The 22140-nt window shown below is 36.2% G+C and overlaps 1 protein-coding gene and 1 long non-coding RNA gene across 2 annotated transcripts; one reads left to right on the forward strand and one right to left on the reverse strand.

The window, feature by feature from the left end:
* The first annotated feature begins 218 nt into the window (after positions 1-218).
* Positions 219-4434, forward strand: LOC147550880 (uncharacterized). Its single transcript, XM_086667823.1, has 2 exons — positions 219-358; positions 3657-4434. Exons 1-2 carry the CDS (start codon positions 289-291, stop codon positions 4229-4231), a joined length of 645 nt encoding a protein of 214 aa, XP_086523949.1. The 5' UTR covers positions 219-288; the 3' UTR covers positions 4232-4434.
* Positions 4435-7122: 2688 nt separating this feature from the next.
* Positions 7123-7968, reverse strand: LOC147550881 (uncharacterized). Its single transcript, XR_015237293.1, has 3 exons — positions 7761-7968; positions 7294-7386; positions 7123-7193 (listed from the first exon to the last, which is right to left on the reverse strand). It is a non-coding gene; the product is annotated as an uncharacterized LOC147550881 (long non-coding RNA).
* Between the last annotated feature and the right edge of the window lie 14172 nt (positions 7969-22140).

Consider the following 22140-nt stretch of genomic DNA (forward strand, 5'->3'; position numbering starts at 1 on the left):
GATATTCCAGAAAAAATTGAATTTTTTTTTTTTACCTTGAAAGTCAAAAGGAAGTGTAGGACAATTTAGGATCAAAAAGGTGAGTTAGTCACAAATTAGATGCCAAACGGAATTAACCTAACTGAAAATTAGAAAGTTAACTAAATATATTATCAGGATATATAATATAGTTATAATAAAATGATATATAAACAACCTAAAGAGACCCATATGTTGCTATAAATAAAGCATTCCCTAACTATAATTCTCACAAATCAGATTAGTAATCGAAGCATAATCACGCCAACAATGGCTAAAAATTCCATAAGTTTGTTATTCACCGCCTTGTTCACTGTTTCGATCTTCATGTATTTTCCAAGTAAGTATTGTTATATTGTATGTCTAATTACTTTTTTCACTATCCTTTATCTTTTGTATCAATCTTTTTATGAAATTAGAAGTTTTGGAATAGATGAATGACCTGTGTGGAAAGTTTAGCATTTTCAAGATATAACCGATATTGTTATTATTGATCAGACCCGTTTTGATTTGAAAAGTTCTTACTGTTAGAATAGATCGACTGTTTCAATAAATTAATGTACTGTACCAAAGGGCCAACGGACTTATGTATTGAAGTGGTTATAAATGGTAAAATCGTTGGATCTATCAACTGATGTTATGCCAAAAAAGTTCTAAAATAAAAATGGGTGATGTAGATAATAAAAAGATTTTGACAATCATATATTCTTTTTTTTGAGAATTCGACTACGATCTACGTTAGTCGTTACAAGGCATTGATACATCATGAAGATGTAATAAACACGATAACCGCCTAACAGAGACGGATCCAAAATTTTCACTTAGGGGGTGCGGATTTATACACCTAAATAAATTTTTTTCCAAGAACAATAATGTTAAAAAATACTTGTGTTCATTAATTATATTAATACATCGATTACAAACGCAATTGACCTCTACGAGAGTTCATATTTTGAAATGTTCGCATAATCAACTCATTGTCAGTTTCACTAATTCTTTTTTTCAATAAAGCCTACTATCATTCAGCCACGGATCATTCATCTTTTTTCTTAAGTGTGTTTTAACTAGTTTCATAGCTGAAAGAGCTCTTTTAACGGAGACAGCCGCACCCGGCAAAGTTAGTGCTAAAGTGGATAAGAAAATAAGCTAAATGATATGTTTTATCTCTCTTAGTTCCACCAATGTTCAAGCATATTGTATTTCTTGTTTTCCCCCCCTTATCTTCATCTCCCCATTCCTTCTCTCTGCCTCTCTAGTCTCTCCTGGTGCTCTATCCGACCGTTTCTCCTTTCTTTTATCTCTCTCTTGAAGTTGGACTACTGAGATCTCGATCTCCACTAACATTTCGATTTTATTATGTTTTTCAATTATGATTATGAAGATCCAAAACTAATACTCACAGATAATAAAAGTTGTTCTAATCATTATCTCAAGCCAGTTCAAGAATCCAAATTGGTAAAACAATTAGTTTCTCAACATCAACCTTTACAAACTCAGACCACTTAAAAGTAAAACAACACATTCAAAGAATTTCTAAACCTTCTCACCAAAAGAAAGCAATTTACACCAAACAGGAAGGGAAAACAGGAAGGGAATCAAAAGATTTGATTTCTATGCTAGTGTGTACCCGAATGGGAGAAAACCGATATGCCATTGAAACTTCTGAAGTTTTTTTGCTTGAATCCCTAATATACAATCCTAGAGGGTTTAGGGAGCGAGAGGGAGAGCGGTCTATAGAGAGAGAAAGAGATCTATATAGAGATAGTGAGAGAGACAGAGAGATGATTCTCTATGTTGTGCCCTAAAACTGGATTTGTTTCTTCTTCCACTTGTTTCGGGAGACAGACCAAGCAACATGATTGAGAGGGAGAAAGACAGAGGGGAAATCAAGAGAAAGATAATGAGCAAAAAATAGATAATCAACATGAGATAGAAAGATTAGAGATAAGAGAGAGTGAGAAGAAGTGAAATGAAGATTAGGATTTATGGAGCAATGTTCAATCAAATGATATTTTGGACTAAAGAACAAATATGCCGCCTAAGTCAATCTTGATTGACTAAGTCTTTATGCCCCAGAGACTTTTCTTTATTCCCCAAAGGCCTAAAAATATATGAAATGCAAATTGAACCCGCAACCTAATGTTCACTCATCCACATAACCAGAATCATTGGGTCACGCTCCGGTTTATGTCATCTTTGCACATGCACAGTTAGATATACAGTTATAAACACATATATAAAAAAATTAAAATGCTTAATGAGGGACTCGAACTCTTGACCTTAGACTAGTGTCGAATCCCAACCCATACCTTAACCACTAAGCCAAAGCTTTGTTCGTATCATTTGCATACATAATTAGATACATAATTATATATATATATAAGAAAAAAATACGACTATTACTTTTATTTTTCGGGAAGATCCAGGGGGTGCGGCGACACCCCCTCGCACTGCAATGGATCCGCCCCTGCCGCCTAATTTAAACCAAGAATGAAAGAGACCTAAACCCTGACAACAAAAAGGCCTAAATTACGCAAAATTATTACATTATTTATAGCCTAAATTGCATAGGACAAATTTTGATGGCAAACTGCTTTCAGTGATACTCGATCCCACAACCTCGTGGGCTTAAGAGGGGTGTCCAACCAGGGGCGGACCCATGTTGGGACCCGTGGGGGCACGTTCCTTCACGGGTCTATGGTTAATTACCTATTCGAAACAGAGAAACTAGATATAGAAACAAAAAACCTCATATCCTTAGCATAAAAAATAGGATAGTGTGGTGGTCTTACATGAAGTCCTACGCGTAGGAGAAACCCCATATCCTTAGCATCAAAAAGAGGATGGTGTGGTGGTCTTACATGAAGTCCTACGCTAGGAGGTCCTATGTTCGAGTCCGGCAACCTTCCTTTTTGTTGATTCATGGGTAAATTCGTATATGATCACTAGTTTTTTATTAGTTATCCTATTAGTCCTGTATTACTCCATTTCGGCCTCATTTATAGATTAATCCATCTTTTAGTATTTTTTTTTGTAAATTCATTATTGACTCCATATACGTTGTTCCATCTACTTTTCTTCATGTCGCCCTTATTCCTCATTTGTATTCCATTTTCTTATATATATATATATATATATATATATATATATATATATATATATATATATGAGTGGTTGTGTTGTTGTTTTCTAACTATTTTAAAAAATGAGTTTGTCCTCTCTATTTCCTTAACTTCTCTATATAATTCGAATGTGTATACAACTACTTATTTATATTGGTTACAATCAACACAATTTACAAGTCAATAATAGTTGAGTTGGCTTAGAATGTAACAATAATGTATAGAAATTACTCGTTCATACGTCAAATCAAGATTTTCAGAAGATTTACAACTTATTATAACTAAAGGTGCCCCACAAAGAAACTTTTCTGGGTCCACCACCGTGTCCAACGACCGCACCAAAAGTTTTTTTTTTTGTTAAAAGTAACCGCACCAAAAGTTGGTGGACAACAATCATATTATTTAACTACATTGTTTGTGTTCGGTTTTCTTTTTGTCTTTTCGGTATATAATTTCGCTTCACCTCAGTCCAAATTATGAATCCGCCACCGATTGTAGAAATTGTTTTCTATGCAGAGATGACTCTGGGCTATTCTCGTCTTAAAGATTGTGGTCCATTAGGTGGTCGGCCAAGTGGTGGGCTAGTTGATATGGTAAGGGGTGAATCAAGTAAGGGTGGTCTATTTGGTGGTCTACTAGGTCTTGGTCAACCACGACCAAGTGATCGACCACTGCCACGTGGTGAACTAGTTGATCCGTTTCGTAAGCGTGGTCTATCAGGCGGTCTACCAGGTGGTCTACAAGGCGGTCCACTAGGTGGTCTACAAGGTGTACAAGATCAACAAGGCGGTCTGCTACCGCCACTGCCACGTGGTCAACTAGTTGATGCATTTGGTCAGGGTGGTCTACCATGCAGTCTACCATGCAGTCTACCAGGCGGTCTACCAGGCCTTCTACCACGTGGTCGACCATGCAGTCTACCATGCAGTCTACCAGGTGGTAAACCGAAAGGTCAACCACGTGATCTGGTAAAGGGATTTGCAAATAGTAAGGACGGGGAGATTGGAGTTGGACATACTTCAGCTGGTAAATTCAAAAAGAAAAAATCAGGTCGTGGACACTCTTTAGGCAAAAACACTCATGGGCACTGAATTGGATCTGGTTAGTGTCTGAAATGCTACTGAAGTTGAAGCTGCTGAATGGATTTGTAATAAGAAAAATATTAGTTAATAAAATAGCCACTATGTAGTATCATGGGTATGTTTGGCACCCACCTAAAGTTTGTAATGTTAATTTGCTTGAATTATCCTTGTACTTTGTTTTTTATGAATAAATTTGTTTTTTTGGATCCTAATATTTTTTTTTTTGTAGTTCATACCTAAAGTTCTAAGGCCCCGAAGGCCGAACTTGTGCAACAAGCATCCGAAAATGTGCAAAGGGCATCTGAGCTAAGGTTGCACAAGTTGGGAACCTCTATCAACCCCCCATTGGGTTTCAACTGATTAGGTCATTCGAGCCGACCACGTCACTCCGTTCCCACCACTTCACTCATCACATCCTACGGGATGGGAATGAAATGGGTAGTCCTTCTTTACTCTAACTTTCATTTCTCATAAAAAGAATTATTTAATAAAGTTATATCAAGAAAATGAGAAAGAAAATTAACTTGTAGAAAATCATTGATTGATAAAAACATCAAAAACTCTCTAAGATTACAAACTCTCTAACATTGATTGATAAAAACATCAAAAACTCTCTCCAACAAAAATGTGAATTTTAAAGTTTAACCGACAAGTACCCATGAAGTGCTCCACTTCTGAGGAGGATGAAAATATCGATCACTTATTCCGTACATGTAGAAAAGGCAAGGGAGACATGGATGTGTTCTCCATTTTTTTTTTTTGAAGCCAAGGGAACCATTTCCATTAATAAGTGACAAAATCACATTGTTTACATGGATGATACATCATTCTTATTTCTCTCCTTTGAAAACTTCATGAGAGTTACATACCTTTAAATGCAAAGTGCCTCATGAAGAGAAAGAAATGGGACTAGACACAGACTCAATAAAATGACCCTAAAGGTCGAGAAGGAGAATACCCTAGAGGTCGCGAATGAAAAGTCCCTATAGGTCGACTAAAAGTAATGCTAATACAAATACAAATACTAAAATAACCACCGTAGTCGTCACCGGAAAGTCGTAGCCGTCACCGGAAAAATTGTTTTCATCACCGGAAAACCGTCTTCATCGTTGGAGAACCGCCCCCATCACCGGAGAACCGCCCCCATCACAAGGGAACCGCCGTCAATGCAACCACCCACTGCCCCATTTCTTAACTTACATAAACAAACCACACACAGTAATCCATCTCTATCTTTATTTTCATTTTTATCTTCTTCTTCATCTTGTTTGAATTGGTCAATCAACAAAACCATAGAAGTTAAACCATTTGATGATTCAAAATTTTCTTCCCTGCACAAGACTCAAGAGAGATTATATTGACCCATAGTTTGATTTAACCAACCAAAATCCTTTGAATCATAATTAAGATATCTTTCTTTTGATTGGGTAATTGGTATAAGTAGGGAAAAGATCTTAAGAAATGGTATAAATGAAGCAAGAAATAAAGCAAAGAATAAAGCAAGATTGGATTTTGGGTAAGCATGTATGTGTATAATCTTGACATTTCTTCATCTTCTCTAGTAAATCCATATCTGGTTCTTCCTTTCTTCTTCTTCTCTGTGAGTAAGAAGATGAAGATGAAGAATGTTGTGGTTTTGATAAGATACCCTAAAAACTATTAATGGAGGAAAAAACTAAACAAAAAAAAAAAAGAAAAAAGGGGATCCGGCGAAGGGATGACCCTTCGCCGGAGGAAACAAAATCGCAGATCTGAAGAGGAAGGAAGTTAGTTTTTTTTTTTTTTATGTGTTCTCCATTATATGCGAGGGTTGATGGAAATGATGATTGTAAACACTAGTATGCAAGTGACAGATCAGTAAGGAAGATGAGAAAGTTATCGTATTGAGCACATATGTTATGTGGACTTTATTGAAAGTGCAAACAAATGCACATTCGAAAAAGATACAACCGAACAGTTGTAGAATAATACAACGCTTCATGAGTTCTCCGGCTACGGGAAGAGAATTTACCAAGATAACATGGACGGGTTTGGTTTCCTCCCAACTCAGATTTATTTAAAATAAATTGTCATGCAGCTTTTGAAAATGGACAAGCAAGGGTGACAGCTATATGTCAGAATGACCAAGGAGAGTTTATAATGATTGTTGTGAGAAGTTTTGTAGCGTCAACGACAATGGAGGTTGAAGCCAAGGCAACACAGTTGGATGTATATATGGCAAAACAAATTCCTAAGCATGAATGCATCATTGAAGGAGATGTCATAACTGTTCTAAAAGCTTGTGCAACTTTGTCAAGTCTAGGGCTCTAAAGTCCCCAACTTAGGCAACAGTCACTCTACGCTTCAATTCTAAGGCCCCCAACCTGTGCAACAAGCATCCCCAACGAGAATGAGAATGTGCAGAGGGCATCTAAGCATCCAAGAATGTGGAAAGGGCATCTGAGCCAAGGTTGCACAAGTTGGGAACCTCTATCACCCCGTCTGAGCTGCAAACTGGGGCAAGCACAGCACACACCAACAATAACGTGTCCGGGTGTCCGGGTTCAGGCGTAGCCTGAACGTCCTGACCGCGCCACTCGTCCTACCGGATGTGAATGAAATGGGTAAGTGTCCTTTACTCCGAACTTTCATCAGTCATAAAAACAAACATTTAATAAAGTCAGATCAAGAAAATGAGAAAGAAAATTAACTTGTAGAAAATCTCTGATAGATAAAAACACCAAAAACTCTCAAACATTACAAATAACTTCTTCACATTTTTCACTATCAATCCTTAATTAACAACAGAGAGAGAGACAGAGAGAGAAACTATATTATGTTCAAAACTAATCTTTAACCATCTCTTCCACACTAACCACCACCATTACTAATTCCTCCATCTTGTTATTTATTCTTCCCCATTTTCATTGCTTCTGTTTCTCCTCTTTGAGCTGCTTTCTTCGCTAACTTCTCCTGTAAAGCTCTAGCATCCCTAAATTAACCAAATCAAATCAAAAGAAATTAGAAAAAAATCAATCAAAATTAGGAATTGAATTGAAAAATCTAAAAAAAAAAAAATATGAGATATTTACCTTTCTCGACGTTGTTCAGGTGTTAATCCATCTTCTTTATTAGCTTTAGCTTTCGCAGCGTTTCTAGCTTGTGCCCTTTCTCTATCACGATCTCTTTGATTACCACGTTTTTTTGAATTAAAGATAAACAAAAGATATATAATCAAATAATACTATTATGCCCTAATTGCCTGGTACTATAAATATCTCAATTTATAAAAACTCTAATTACCCCTAAATCAAAACTTAAATCCTAATCTAATCAATTAAATCAAATAACTTGATTCAAAGGATATGAGACATAATTTAAGAGCTTAAATTATCAAAGAAATGAATCGAACTAGAATTGAAACAACCCTGTCAAAAAATAAATAAATTGATGAATCTCGTCATTATAGAACAAGAATGATCACAATAAATTAAACCCTAGATGAACTTTCATCAATTAAAAAAAGAACAAGAATAGAGAGAGAGAGAGAGAAAGTTACCTGATTCTGAAGGATCAGATGAATGTCTTGAAGAAATTGGATGAAGTTAGAGAGAGAGAAATCGAAGTGGTTTTTTCTTTGGAGAAACCAAAACGATTTGGGAATTTGGGGGATTGAGATGGGAGGAAATAAATAAGGGCGTCGAGAAGTTCTCGAAGGTTCTTCTTGGTTGTCATTTACAATCACTCCGAGTCTTCTTCGCAACCGAAGGGAATTTATTTTTGTGCTTCTAGAAACCACCCCTTCTTTTTCATATTCCCATAGGAATGTCCAAAAGTCCCCAGCATAATTGCTCTAAGCCCCTACCAAAATTTAGGCTAACAACTACAGTCCAAGCCAAACTAGTTTACAGAATGCCTGTCCACAACACAGTTTCTATTATGTAACATGAGGTTAGAGCACGGCATGGTAATGCCATGATCTTATGTTCGAGTCCGACCACCAGCTTTTCTGTCTTTGAAGAAAGTGATTTGTATTATGCGTTTTTTTTTCTTAAATGAAATGAGTGGATTAGAATCAACTGTATATGAGATCTGATACTATATATGGTAGAAAGAAATATATAAACCTTTGTACTATTTATAGCCTTTGCCCTTTAACCCCTCCCAATGACTTATTAGTATTAATATGGTAAATAATAGGGTTATTTCCCTAATAGCTCCCAACTTTGTGACCGGTTTCCTGCCTAGCCCCGTACTTTATAAAAAATATTCGGATGACTCCCTTTTTCAGATTCCGTTATAACACCGTTAACTAGTCATCACTTCTCTCTCATCCAACTCAGGGCCGGTCCTGAGATTTCGGAGGCCCGAAACGAGTTTAAAGAATGTGGCCCACGTGTGGTTCACAATATAAAAAAAAATTATACATTGGAACTTCTTCGTTTTCCTTACCTCTAATGTCGAGTTTAAACATGAAACTTACGTTAATTACTATGCAGTATGACTCAAACGGTCTAATCGAGGTACTTGAAAATCCGCTCGGATTCGAAGTCAGTCCTTGATCGAACTTCTGATTCAATGATTCAACAAGATTTGTAGGGCAAAAAATTGAGACATAAGTGTTGTGGTAATGGAGGTTTGATAGTTGTTTAGCAGAGACTAGACCAATACAAGAAAATTTAGTCATAACTAAATAGCCTAATTTTTTTGTAAAAATTAATTGTGCTCGTAAAGCAACTTTCTTGTAGTGATAGCTTTGTCATAATAAGTTAATGCTATATAAATTCGAGTCGTTCAGATTACTTAAGAAAATAGTTCGTGTATTGTTATGTAAAAGTTATTTTGAGTCTATTACTAAATTTGCAAAATAAAAATTTATAGCCAAGAACTAATAGGTAAGTTGGTAAGTATTCTGAAACTCTGGAGCTCCCAAGTTCGATTCTCAGATGTGGAATCTATAGTTCATCGAACTGGAGTTAGTAAAGTACAAATAAAGTAGTTTGATGACTTTTGTAATGATTGTGTAACTAAAATAAAATTTATATTTATGGTAATATCAATAATGATAGTTTTTTTTGTTGAAATTCAATAATGATAGTTTTTTTTGGTTAAAAGCTCTATAATGATTAGTATGATGATAGTGATAACAATTATAATTCCTTGAATGTGTCAATAAATCAAATAACAAGCCAAAAAATATAAAATCAATTAAAATATATATATAACTAGAGGGAATGTGAAAGAAGGGTGGGAGAGAGAAATAATATGAGACTGATGAGAGGAGAGGGGAGGAGAGATTAGCAAGAGTATAAATACACTGTTGTGGGGTCCGTGTATGGTTACTTTGTTTTGGATTTACTTAAAACAACATTGTTGTAGGCTCGTGGCCCTACTTTCCAAGAAAATACATCATTGTGGCCCTTTCATATACAAAGTTGTGAGTCTGACGGAAGATTTTAAAGGCACCTCAAGTTGAATTCCTCCTAAATGTGGCCCCTAAATTTGGTGCTCGACCCTGATCCAACTCATCGCCTCTCTCTACCACCTCATCGCCTCTCTCTACCACCTCATCGCCTCTCTATACCACCTCATCGCCTCTCTCTACCACCTCATCGCCTCTCTCTACCACCTCATCTTCTCGCCACTTCATCATTCCGGCCGATGACATCCAAACATAAAAAAATAAAAATTTTTAGAGAGCCAGAAAAGAGAGTTTTTCGGAGTCAATTTTCAAAAACGGAAAATTCCTATTGAGATATACTGATGTTTGAATGCCTCGTGTATAAAGGTCAGTGGTTACTCATGTCCATAAAATTTTTGCTAAGTAATGGACTGGCCCATGGGCGTGGAGGCTTTTAAATTGTCCAAAGAATTCAAACGCATCCCACATTGAGTCACATTATAAGGAAAACCTCTGTACACTTCCTAGACATTGGATTGAAGATTTATCTTTTAATCTTTATCCATTCATTGTATGGGTCTTGTAGTATAAATAGTGAATCCCCATTGGAGACCTTGTAATTTACTACAAAGATGTATTTGAGTTGAAATATACTTAGGAACAAGAAATTTCAGGTTGATTATGCCTAAAATCGAAGTTTTTTTTTTTATTCCTTAGAACTACTGATTTGAGTGTTACAAATGATCGTTTCGATCCCATCATGTGAGGTGACAATACATATTTAATTGTGCATTAAAATTTCCTAGTTTAAGGGACTTTATTTTATTAGTTGCATTTACTGTTGGAGTGTTGGTAATGCGTTTACTCTCAACAACTCACCTCATTAATTAGACCAAGTAAAAGGTGCACTAATAAAAGGGTATTACTTTATGTGATAATGTAAATAGTGAATCAAAAATAAAAATGTTAACGAAATAGCTTTTTTGTTGAAACTGGAACTATAGATTAACAAAGTAAGGTCTTATTGCAGTACAAATAAGAAATAAACGAAGAAATATCAAACCACATTTTCTCTCCTACATGTGTTCTAAGCCCATTTTACTAACTTGTTAGCTGGCTTCTTCTGATCCCAATTTATATGAGCAAATGTATTACCTTTGTGAAGGGTTATTAATTTATTTCCCTATACATGACCTCACAGACAGGGCAGCAATGCAACTATTCCCAGAGGAATAAGCTAATGTTATATATATATATATATATATTTTTTGGAAGATGTGTGGGATGATATTGATCTGCCAAAATAAAACGCCAGTCGACTTCAACATGAGAGTTAGCAATATGAGTTGTAGAAATAGATTTAATTGCTAGAAGAAGCAAGTGACGATCTGATAGTGTCATTCCCATCTTCTCTAATGGCTATGGTTTGAATGAGGTTACTAACATTATGATCGAAACTGTTATTGAGTAATTAAGTGTTCCAATGATTATTGTGAATGAGTTGTGACACAGTGGTGGAGGATGACTAGGGATCCAGATGTTGATTTGTGATACTTGACATACTTACCAGAGAGTAAGCGACTGCAGAGGGTCAATGTGCTTAGGAACTATAAGAAGATAGAAGTCAGGTCTGACTAAGTTGATTAAGAGATACTAAGAAGACAGCTGAATAAGAAGTTAGAAGAAGTGGAGGTGCTTTTATAATAATTGTTGTGTTAGTTAAGAACAACTGATTCTTAACTAACTAACAGAATCTGTTACTCTTTCTCTCTCTGTTCATAACTGTTTCTCTCTCTCTCTCTAGTTTAGATTACAACCTATAAATAAGACATCTCTCTAATTGTAATTGATCTTGAGAAAACTTCATATAATAAAAGAGATAAAAGTTTCATAGAATAATAGAGTTTTAGTTTTCTTTTATGGTATCAGATTGCCATGGCGATGAATCGATCTTCATCTTCTTCTTCTTCTCTTCCTCAAATTCATTCGATTTCAAACATTGCAAACTTTGTTTCAGAGAAACTTGATGGAAGTAATTATCTAGTTTGGAGAGATCAAGTGGAGACAATCCTTTATGGTGCAGATCTTATTGAATTTGTTGATGGATCAATCGAAGTTCCACCAATGATGATCATGGTTAATGACAGAGAAATTCTGAATCCAGAATATCAACAATGGAGGAAACAAGATAGTTTTGTAAAATCTTGTTTAAAAGCGACATTTTCTCATGAAATCAAATCAGATGTGTTAGGTTTGAAAACAGCATCTGATATATGGTCATATCTTGATCATAATTACACAGAAGAGTTAGAAGCTAAGAAGGATCTTCTTCGAGCTCAACTTCAATCAATCAAGAAAGGCAAATCTTCAGTAAATGATTATCTAAGGAAAATCAAATCACTCTCTGATGCTCTTACAGCAGTTCATGATAAGGTAACAGATCAAGAACTTTGTCGAATTACTTTACTTGGATTAGGTAAAGAGTATAATCAATTTGTGATTTCAATTAATAATAGAGAAGGTCGAATCTCATTTACTGAACTTAGGTCAAAATTGTTACATCATGAACAGTGGTTATTGAATGACACACAAGATGAAAGTGAAAATGCTTTCTTTGTCAAATCACAGTATGAACACAGAACCCATAGTAATTACAAACATAGACCCCAAGGAAAGTTTTATAACAATCACAGTAAGGCCACACAAGGTCAAGTTCATGATCAGGCCAAAACAAACAACAACAAAGGAAAAGCATTCAATAATAGACCTAAATTAGGTCCAAAGGCAGAAAACTATGATTTTGCATCAGTTCCATGTGGCATATGTAGAAGATGGGGTCATCTTGCTACACATTGTTATTTTAGGTATGCTCCACCAAAAGAAAATACAAATTTTCAGCACAAATTTGCTGGTTTACATATTGAGGAAGAAGGAGAGGAAGATGATATTGATGAGGAAGTTGAAAATGATCTTATTGAGGATATTGATGATGATTTGATAATTGCTGAATGTAATCTTGCTGTCCTTGGTGATTCTTCTTTATTATCAGAGGATGAAAATGAGGATCTCATCTCCTCTGAATGTCATTTAGCTACAACTATTCCCTGGTTAGCTGACACAGGGGCCTCTAGCCATATGACAAGCAATAAATCATTGCTCAATGATCCTAAAGGCTATAATGGCAAGGAAGGAGTAATGGTAGGAGATGGGAAGTTTCTTAAAATCAAAGAGACAGGTAATACTACTTTGACTGCTTCTTCTCATCATTTTAACCTTCAAAATGTGCTTCATGTACCTAATATCAAGAAGAACTTGTTATCCATATCCAAGTTTACTAAGGAAAACATGGTTTCAGTAGAATTTCTTCCATGGGGATATAATATAAAGGACTTATGGTCTGATGAGGTATTGGCAACAGGTCCAATGAAGAATGATCTATATCCTATAAATTTTACCAAAAGTGAGAGGTCTATTGAAGCAAATATGTCCATTAATCACCAAGAACCATCTCTTTAGCATTTAAGACTAGGTCATCCAGCCAAATCAATCCTACTTCAACTAAAGTCTGAAAAGAAGATTACATTCTCTCCCAAATCTCTTGAACAAGTGTGTAACTCATGTCAGCTTGGTAAAAGCAAGTGCCTTCCCTTTCCTGTTTCTTCCTCCAAGACTGTTTTTCCTCTTGAACTTGTTCATTGTGACATTTGGGGACCTTCTCCTGTCACAACTTCTACTGGCATAAGGTACTATATACTCTTTATTGATGATTACAGTAGGTTTTCATGGATTTATCCCTTATCATTGAGGTCTGAAAGTCTCAAATGCTTCCAACACTTCAAAAGTGCAAATGAGAATCTGCTTTCTTATAAAGTTAAGAAATTTCAAAGTGATGGAGCTCCTGAGCTGGCTAAAGGAGAGTTCAAAAAGTTCCTAGATGACAATGGTATAATCTTTAGATGCTCTTGTCCATATACCCCACAGCAGAATGGAAAGGCAGAAAGAAAGAATAGACATGTTACTGAAATGAGCAATACCCTTCTTATTCAAGCAGCCCTACCCAAAATTTTTTGGTTTGAAGCTTTCTCTACTGCCACCTACATTATCAACAGGCTTCCAACTCCTATTTTGGGTAAGATTTCTCCTTTTGAAGCTTTATTTCATAAAAGTCCAGACTATACATTCATGAAATTATTTGGGTCAGTGTGCTATCCTTATCTAGCTCATTCTAGGACAGATAAGCTAAGTCCTAAGTCTGTAAAATGCATCTTTCTAGGCTATAGTTCTGTACATAAAGGCTACAAATGTTATGCCATTGATTCCTCTAAGCTTCATATATCAAGGCATGTTGTTTTTGATGAAAGTGTGTTTCCTTTCAAAACCAATTGTGTGGACAAGTCTATGTCAAAGTCTACTTGCACTGGTCATGAGGTCACACTTCCTATTCCTGTGACTTCTTATATTGAGTCACCACAAATTGAGATTCCTCTTACTTCAGCAACTGCTGTCTCAGACAATGTAGCTTCATCTTCCTATACTCCACCTCCTGCTCATCCAATGACCACTAGATCAAAGAGTGGTATCCAAAAGCCTAAGTATATACCTGATCATGTAGCTCACTATACTATATGCCATCCTCTTTCTTCTGTTTTTATGGCTGTTTTAAATAAATATCATGAACCAACATCCTTTAAGGAAGCTTCTAAATCAGTAGATTGGTGTAATGCTATGAAAGAAGAATTTATTGCTTTGGAAAAGAATAAGACATGGTCTCTTGTTCCATTTGAACCCTCAATGAATGTCTTGGGTTGCAAATGGGTGTACAAAGTCAAACAGAGGTCTGATGGGAGCTTAGAAAGATTTAAAGCTAGGTTGGTAGCAAAGGGTTATCATCAACAAGATGGAATAGACTATAATGAAACATTTAGCCCAGTGGTAAAAAGCACAACTGTTAGGTTGATTCTAACTATTGCAGTGACTAAGTGTTGGGTAATCAAACAGCTAGATGTTTCAAATGCTTTTCTCCATGGAGTTTTAAGTGAGAAAGTTTATATGGCTCAACCTCAGGGTTTTGTAGATCAAACTAAGAAGTCTCATGTTTGCTTACTACATAAGTCCTTATATGGACTTAAACAGGCACCAAGAGCCTGGTTTAATAGGTTTGCTTCCTTCCTTTTGAAATATGGTTTCCAGAAAAGCTCCACAGATCACTCTATGTTCTTTTACTTCAAGGAGAAGGACACATTGGTATTGTTGCTCTATGTTGATGACATTATCCTCACAGGGTCTTCTTCATCATTGATTTCTTCTCTAATTACAACTCTTAGTTCAGAATTTGCTATGAAAGACTTAGGATCCTTACATTATTTTTTGGGAATTGAGGTAAATAGGAATAGCTCTGGCTCTATTTTGTTAACTCAGAAGAAATATACTCTTCAAATTCTGGAAAAGGCATCTATGATGGATTGCAAGCCAAGCAAAACCCCTGTTGCTTGTGGGTCAAGAGTTTCAAAGACAGATGGAGATATTCTTCCTGATAAAGTCCTATACAGAAGTGTGGTTGGGGCTTTACAGTATCTATCTCTCACTAGGCCTGACATTTCTTTTGCAGTCAATTACACTGCTCAATTCATGCAGGAACCCAGGACTTCTCACTATTCAATTGTGAAGAAAATTCTAAAGTACTTAAAAGGTTCTATTGGGTCTGGGATCACCATCAATCCAGGTGATATTTCTTCAATTCAAGCTTATTCTGATTCGGATTGGGCAGGGTGTCCTGATACAAGAAGGTCAACTAATGGATTTTGCATCTTTCTGGGTTCCACATTGCTCTCTTGGTCTTCAAAGAAGCAACCCACAGTTGTAAAATCATCCACAGAGGCTGAGTATAAAGCCTTAAGCCTAGCCATTACTGAAGTTCTTTGGATAAGCTATCTCATGGATGAACTGCACTTATCCCTCTCTAAACCTTTTATTCTTCTCTGTGATAATCAAGGAGCTATGCATATTGCTTCAAATCCTGTCTTTCATGCTAGGACTAAGCACATTGAAGTTGATTATCACTTCATTAGGGATTTGGTTGCTAAGGGTACTGTTCTCATAAAGTATGTATCTACAACAAATCAGTTAGCTGATATTTTTACTAAAGGTCTGCCATTTCCTTTGTTTCATTCTCTCAAGAACAAGCTGATGCATTTTGAGGAAGCTCAGCTTGAGGGGGGATATAAGAAGATAGAAGTCAGGTCTGACTAAGTTGATTAAGAGATACTAAGAAGACAGCTGAATAAGAAGTTAGAAGAAGTGGAGGTGCTTTTATAATAATTGTTGTGTTAGTTAAGAACAACTGATTCTTAACTAACTAACAGAATCTGTTACTCTTTCTCTCTCTGTTCATAACTGTTTCTCTCTCTCTCTCTAGTTTAGATTACAACCTATAAATAAGACATCTCTCTAATTGTAATTGATCTTGAGAAAACTTCATATAATAAAAGAGATAAAAGTTTCATAGAATAATAGAGTTTTAGTTTTCTTTTAGGAACAAATGTCAGATCCTGGAGTGAGCTTGTTCGGCTAGACCTGGAGCAGAAGATCTGTGAAAATAATTAGCTTTCAAGAATTTATATAAGATATAATTAGGCTCAGCTTCGAGTCGTCAAGCCAATTTGCTGAGGAAAACGTGGTTATCAATGAGGGGGTCGCAGATGCCAACGCCTCCCATCTTCTTTGGTAGGTAGATGTATGCCTATGATTCGGTGCAGATACCTTTAGATTTTTCCCACCAAAAGGACTTGCGAAGTCGTGATACGTAGACAAATATTTTTTGGTAAAGCAAAGTATTGCATATGATACCGAGGAACGGGCGCAACTATGATCGTGATAACCATAGTGCGACCAACTTGTGACAAAAAATTATTTTGTCACCGAGAAAGTTTAGATTGGATTTGGGCTAAGATCGATTGAAATACCTTGGTTTTATTATTACCAATTAAGAGTTGAGCTTCGGGGTTGGCTTATCAGAAAGAGAAGTCTGATTAACTTTGAGGGTTATAATGATCATACATCTAAATTTGGGTTGAGAATTTTTATAGAAGAAGTATTGGATTTATCTTAGTTAATCATATGTCCTGTGGAGGAGCAAAAAGTTTGTAATAGATTTTTCAGGTTATGAATATTATCTAAAGTATTTCAATTGAAGATGATGCAGTCATCAGTAAACAATAAATGTTTAAAGATTAAATCGGGGTCAACAGTCAGAAAACCTCTAAAATGCAAGTCTACCTATTGATAGCTTAGCAGTTTGCTAGGGCCTTCCATGACAAAGGTGAAAAGAAATAGAGAGAGGGGATCTACTTGCCTTGTGCCTCTACTAAGATAGAAAACAGGGTCACGTTTGGCGTTGATGAGATCAAACATAGAGGAGGTAGAAATACAATACATTATCATTTTGATCTTGTGATCAAGGAAACTAAGTTTATGCATAATATTAGTGAGAAAGGACCGTTCAATCCAATCGAAAACTTTGGACATATCTAGTTTGGGACCAAAATAACCTTTAACGCTTGAGAGTTTTTTTAAGACTACTGTATCATCTTTTGACCAATGATAATGTGTATCTGTGATCTGCTTAACGGGCATGTAAGCTGCTTGGGAAAACGAGATAATGTTGGTAAATATCCTTTCCACGAGAGACCTACTAGTATCCCTCACTATTTTTAATGGAGATGATTTTATTCTTTTTGTTCCTATTGATTGTCTGGTAATGAAAGTATCTGGTATTCTTGTCACCGAGCGTGATGGAGGAATTTCTGATTTTTCCTTCGACATACTTTCATTTTTCCTATTAGGTTACTCTCACTGTTTACTAAGATCTAGGTGTTGATAATGACAAGAATTATTTTGGAGATGCTGAGTGATGTCCTTGATTTGAAATTCAATATTACCATATACTTCTTTGTTCCACTTGGTAAGCAGTTTGCTAAGAGTAGTGAGTGATGAGACATGAAAATGTCCCATCTGAATCTCTTAAACTTGTGTTAGTTAGTCCATTTCGAGCAGTTGCTCTCATGAATTACTTGTTTCTCTTGACCAGGTGTCTTCTATGGGATTGAGCGCGAAAAACGGTTAAAATCGGGAGATTGACACAGTAGGGGCATTTCGGTAATTTGGTGCTAATGGTGCTCTGGTATTCTGGAATTTTAATGCTCGAATGAAATGTAGAGTCAAAGACGGATCCGTGGGTGAAAACGGGAGTCAAATCGGAGTCCGGACGAGCAAGATAGATTAGGTCAAAGTTGGAGTCTAAGATGGTTCCCCAAATCGATTAGAGACACATGGCGCGAAAGTGGATGGGATCACACGGCTAAGAAACAGAGGACCTCTCATTTGATTATCTCGGCTCGAAAACAAAAAGAACAAGACAGAGAGAATTCAGTTTATCATCATCTATTTCAAACCATTCTTCTTCTTCTTCTGTAATTTTTCTTTTAGTGAGAGAAAGAGAGAAACAAGGATAGATTGACTAATTTGTAGTGAGAAACGGAGATTAATGGAGAGAAAGAGAGATTTGCAGAGAAATCAGTAGAGCAATATAGAGATTGTAGAGAGAGAGAAGCAGAAATTCAAATCATTATTTTTAACTCATTTTCACTTTCTCTCTGTACTCTTATTTTCTAATAGTTGTATTAGAGAGAGAGAGGAATTAGAAGAAGGAGTTGGAGAAGAAGACCACGTTTGTTTCAGAAGTTTGCTGGAAAATAATTTTCTGATAGTGCTGGAAAATCGTTTTCCCAAAGGAAGTGTTTGGCTGCTGAGGGAAAACTATTTTCAGAGATATTTTCAGCAATCCAAAAATCATGTGTGTTTGTTTCTATTTGAATTTGAATTTCAATCTTGTTTCAAGCATGTGTAGCTAAATTTTTAATCTAGGGTTAGGATGAAGCCGTAGTTTTGCTCAAGTAAATGACCATCATCTCACCATAAACTTCTTCGATTTTCTTTGACATTGTTAAAATTAATTTCTTCTCACTAGTTTCGTGATATCTCTTTCATTAGTTATGCTTATATTTTTGATGTTTCATATTTAGACCAAGTGTCTTTAATGTCTCATGCTTAAGATTTGATAGCTAATAGTTTGAGTATTGTTTGAACGATTGATTTGAAATTAAAAGTTTAGATAGGTTTGTTCTAAATATATATGATTTTCCGAAGTTTGGTAGAAAAGTTACCATTCCTTGAGTTATAAAAAGATTGAGTCGTGGTTGAGTAGGTTATTTACAAGCATGCTAAGGTGGATTCCGACACCCTAGGTTTTCTCCTTATAAGTTTCTCCATCAAATTATCTTTCGTTGTTTAGTTAAGTTTATTATTTTATCAATTTCCTCATCATAAAAACCACTTTTCGAAGGAAACCATATTAGTTATAAGATTTAGAATAGGTTGACTTAGTCTCCGCGGATCGACCCCGGTCTTACCGGGTTTACTACTTGACACCCGTATACTTGCGGGTGGAGACCTATTTGGGGTAACCTTTCTAGGCCCATCAAGTTTTTGGCGCCGCTGCCGGGGACTAGTTTTAAATTTTTTCTAAACTTAGAAAGTTTTTATCTTTGGTAAGTTTTGATTTTTGGCCACTTTGACTTGCTTCTCTATTTTTGGTGTTTAGGGCATTAAGGAGCGAAAGAGAAGGCGCAAACAAGGAGGAGGAGTCGAAAAGAAGAAATTTACAGTTTTATTTTATTTTTATTTTTTATTTTTATTTTTTTTTATTTTTGGTGAGAGAGAGACTTTAGACTTTCTTAATTTTATTTTATTTTTTGGATTAAAGTTTTGACCCTAAATTAGAGGGCTTGTAAATTGTAACCGAAAATCAAACGAAGCCTCGGGTTCGGACACTTAAGGGAAGAGTGGCCCGGGTCGTCATCAAAGGTCATCGCCCGTCTTGAACGGGAGGTAATTTCTCTGACCACCCACGAATCCCCTGTAAGTGGGTCCTTGTATGTGTTTTGTGTGCCTAATTGATTTGACGAACTTCTTAGTTTAATCGTCTTTAGTAAGGGCACAAACCCCATTACAAGATAGGAGTCGGATTTCATCACCGATCTCTTGCCCATTTAGGAAACAACGTTGCGAATCCCAAACCTCACTTAAATTAAAATCTGGTTTAGACATTGGCCTTAGGTTATCGAGCTCATAGGATCTTTGAAACGATTCAGGGACTTAATTTTTATTTGGGCATTCCTAAAAAGAAAGTGTCACTCAATTCTTTAAAAGGTCACCTCGAGAAGAGGCAACGCTACCGAAGGTTGGACGGCTATCACAACGTTCATCGTTGGCTGTCACCAAGAATTGTTTGACCATATTACTTTGACGGAGTAACCCTCATAACAATTATAGTTCAAGCTTTGTAACGAAGTAGGAGCTGTCTAGATTTTTAAGTGAAATTGACCAACCTGTCAGTCGTCTAGATTTTGTTTAGGTTGCTTGGTTGAGTCAGCTTGATTGTGGTTGTCTTCCTTCTAGGATCTTCGTAGTGTTTCCCCGGTTTTCGTGATTTAAAAAAAAAAAAAAAAAAAAATTGATGAGAAATGGATAGATCGTGGTCCCAACATAATGGCAGAAGGGACGAGAGTTCTTCAAATCTACCATGGTGGTACTTAGCAAATGGGCAGAATAGTAGTAGTCATCCTAGAGACAATGTGCATAATGATGGTCGTAGGGATTATTATCAACCTCAAGAAGGTTATGAACCATATTATAGATATCCTGACAGATCATCTTACATGCATTATAGTAGAGAGTCTTATGCTCCAAATGTGTTCCAACCTCAATGGGAAAACATTGAAACTAATGACTCTTACATGCATTATAACGAAGAATTTTATGCTTCACACGTATCTCAACCTCAATGGGATAACGGTGAAACTATTGATCCTTCATCTCCAGCATCACCTTCGTTGGCCGAAGAAATGAGTATGTTAAAAAAGGTTCATGAAGAGTCTATGAGTGCGCTAAGGAGGATTTGTGGAGAGTCTTCTCCTCCACACGTGTCTCAACCTCAATGGGATAATGGTGAAACTATTGACTCTCCATCTTTAGCATCATCTTCGTTGGCCGAAACTATGAGTATGTTAAAGAAGGTTCATGAAGAGTCTATGAGTGAGCTAAGGAGGATTTGTGGAGAGTCTTCTGCTCCACACGTGTCTCAACCTCAATGGGATAGCGGTGAATCTATTGACTCTCCATCTTTAGGATCATCTTCATTGACCCAAACTGTTAGTGATCTTCAAAAGAGTACTTTCGAGTTTTGTCAGACTTTAGAAGAAAAGAATGACAATACCTATGGAACTCTACAAGAAATAACAACTAGTATTATAGAAGAAGATCACCATGAGAATGTAGAGTACGGTCCACAATGTCCTGTGTACTATGATGACGAGGATACAATTTTAGAGGAGTACAGTTCTCCCGACAACATCGTTATTGAGACTAAAGTCTCAGAAACGATGGAACCCAATATAGAGATATCCTCTCATTGTACCGAACTTGAGATCCATTCAGACCATAATGAAGAGTTCACTAGAGTTGAAGATAATTTGAAGTCGTTTGACTCAACTGAGGATGATGAATCATGGTTGACCAATTTGCTAAATGAGAGGATTGACTCGCCTAATTTAGGCGAAGATTTAGAATTCTTTAGGGACACCGATGATAACATGATAAAAGAAATTATAGAAGGACCATCTAACTCGACTTCTAGGGATTGTGAGTCTGATAGTAGGGTTTCTCCATTGAAGGAACCCGAAGTACCTGTTTTAGAGAACCCTAGTTTAAGTCCGGGTGTCATTGATAGTCCTCTAGATTACTTTGCATTTTGTCCCTCAAAACCATGTGTAGATTTTGAAGTACTCACTCCCTCTGTCGATCATCCATATGAAGACCCATTCTATCCGGTCTATACTCTCTCTAGTGCAGTGCCAAACTTAACGACCTTATTGTCGTCTAAGTTTGGGGATTGCCCTTCCTTTTTGATAGTCTCACCTACACTATCACCAATTTATTTAAGTGTGAGACTATCGTTTACTGAAAACTTTGTGTTTTGGGTGGACCCACAGATGTATCGAATATTGGTTTACAGTTAATCACATATCTGTAATCCAGTAGGTTAATTCTTTTTATTTTTTCGAATCATCTGTTTCGTCTGGCTGAAGACGTTAAACTTAGCGCTTTCTGGGAGGCAACCCACTATTAGGACGCTGAACCGGGTAATATCTCTCCCTTCATCCTGTTATTTTTGCATAGTCTTCAGAACATTGAGGACAATGTTCGGTTTAAGTTTGGGGATGTTTAGGGGAATGAATTTTTTGCTAAGTCCTTATTTCAAAAATTCAAAAGGGTTCAAAATTTTTCAAAATTTTAAATTTTTGGATTGAAAATGTGAGTCTAGTTGTTTTTGCTTGTTAATAGTTATAGAGTCTAGTTGGTTGTACTACACTTTTGCTGAAGGTTTTTCCACGAATTTCGAGTCTTGAGGTTGTCTGTGCAC

Source organism: Eschscholzia californica, unplaced genomic scaffold (genome assembly GCF_041429995.1).
Source record: "Eschscholzia californica isolate CP2 unplaced genomic scaffold, dmEscCali1.0.p SCAF_3, whole genome shotgun sequence".
NCBI classification, from domain to species: Eukaryota; Viridiplantae; Streptophyta; class Magnoliopsida; order Ranunculales; family Papaveraceae; genus Eschscholzia; species Eschscholzia californica.

Bases quoted from the DNA above. Each gene is read 5' to 3' on its own strand.
- LOC147550880 (XM_086667823.1), top strand. From the start codon at position 289: ATGGCTAAAAATTCCATAAGTTTGTTATTCACCGCCTTGTTCACTGTT. The intron at 359-3,656 runs GTAAGTATTGTT...TTTTCTATGCAG, and splicing joins GATCTTCATGTATTTTCCAA to AGATGACTCTGGGCTATTCT.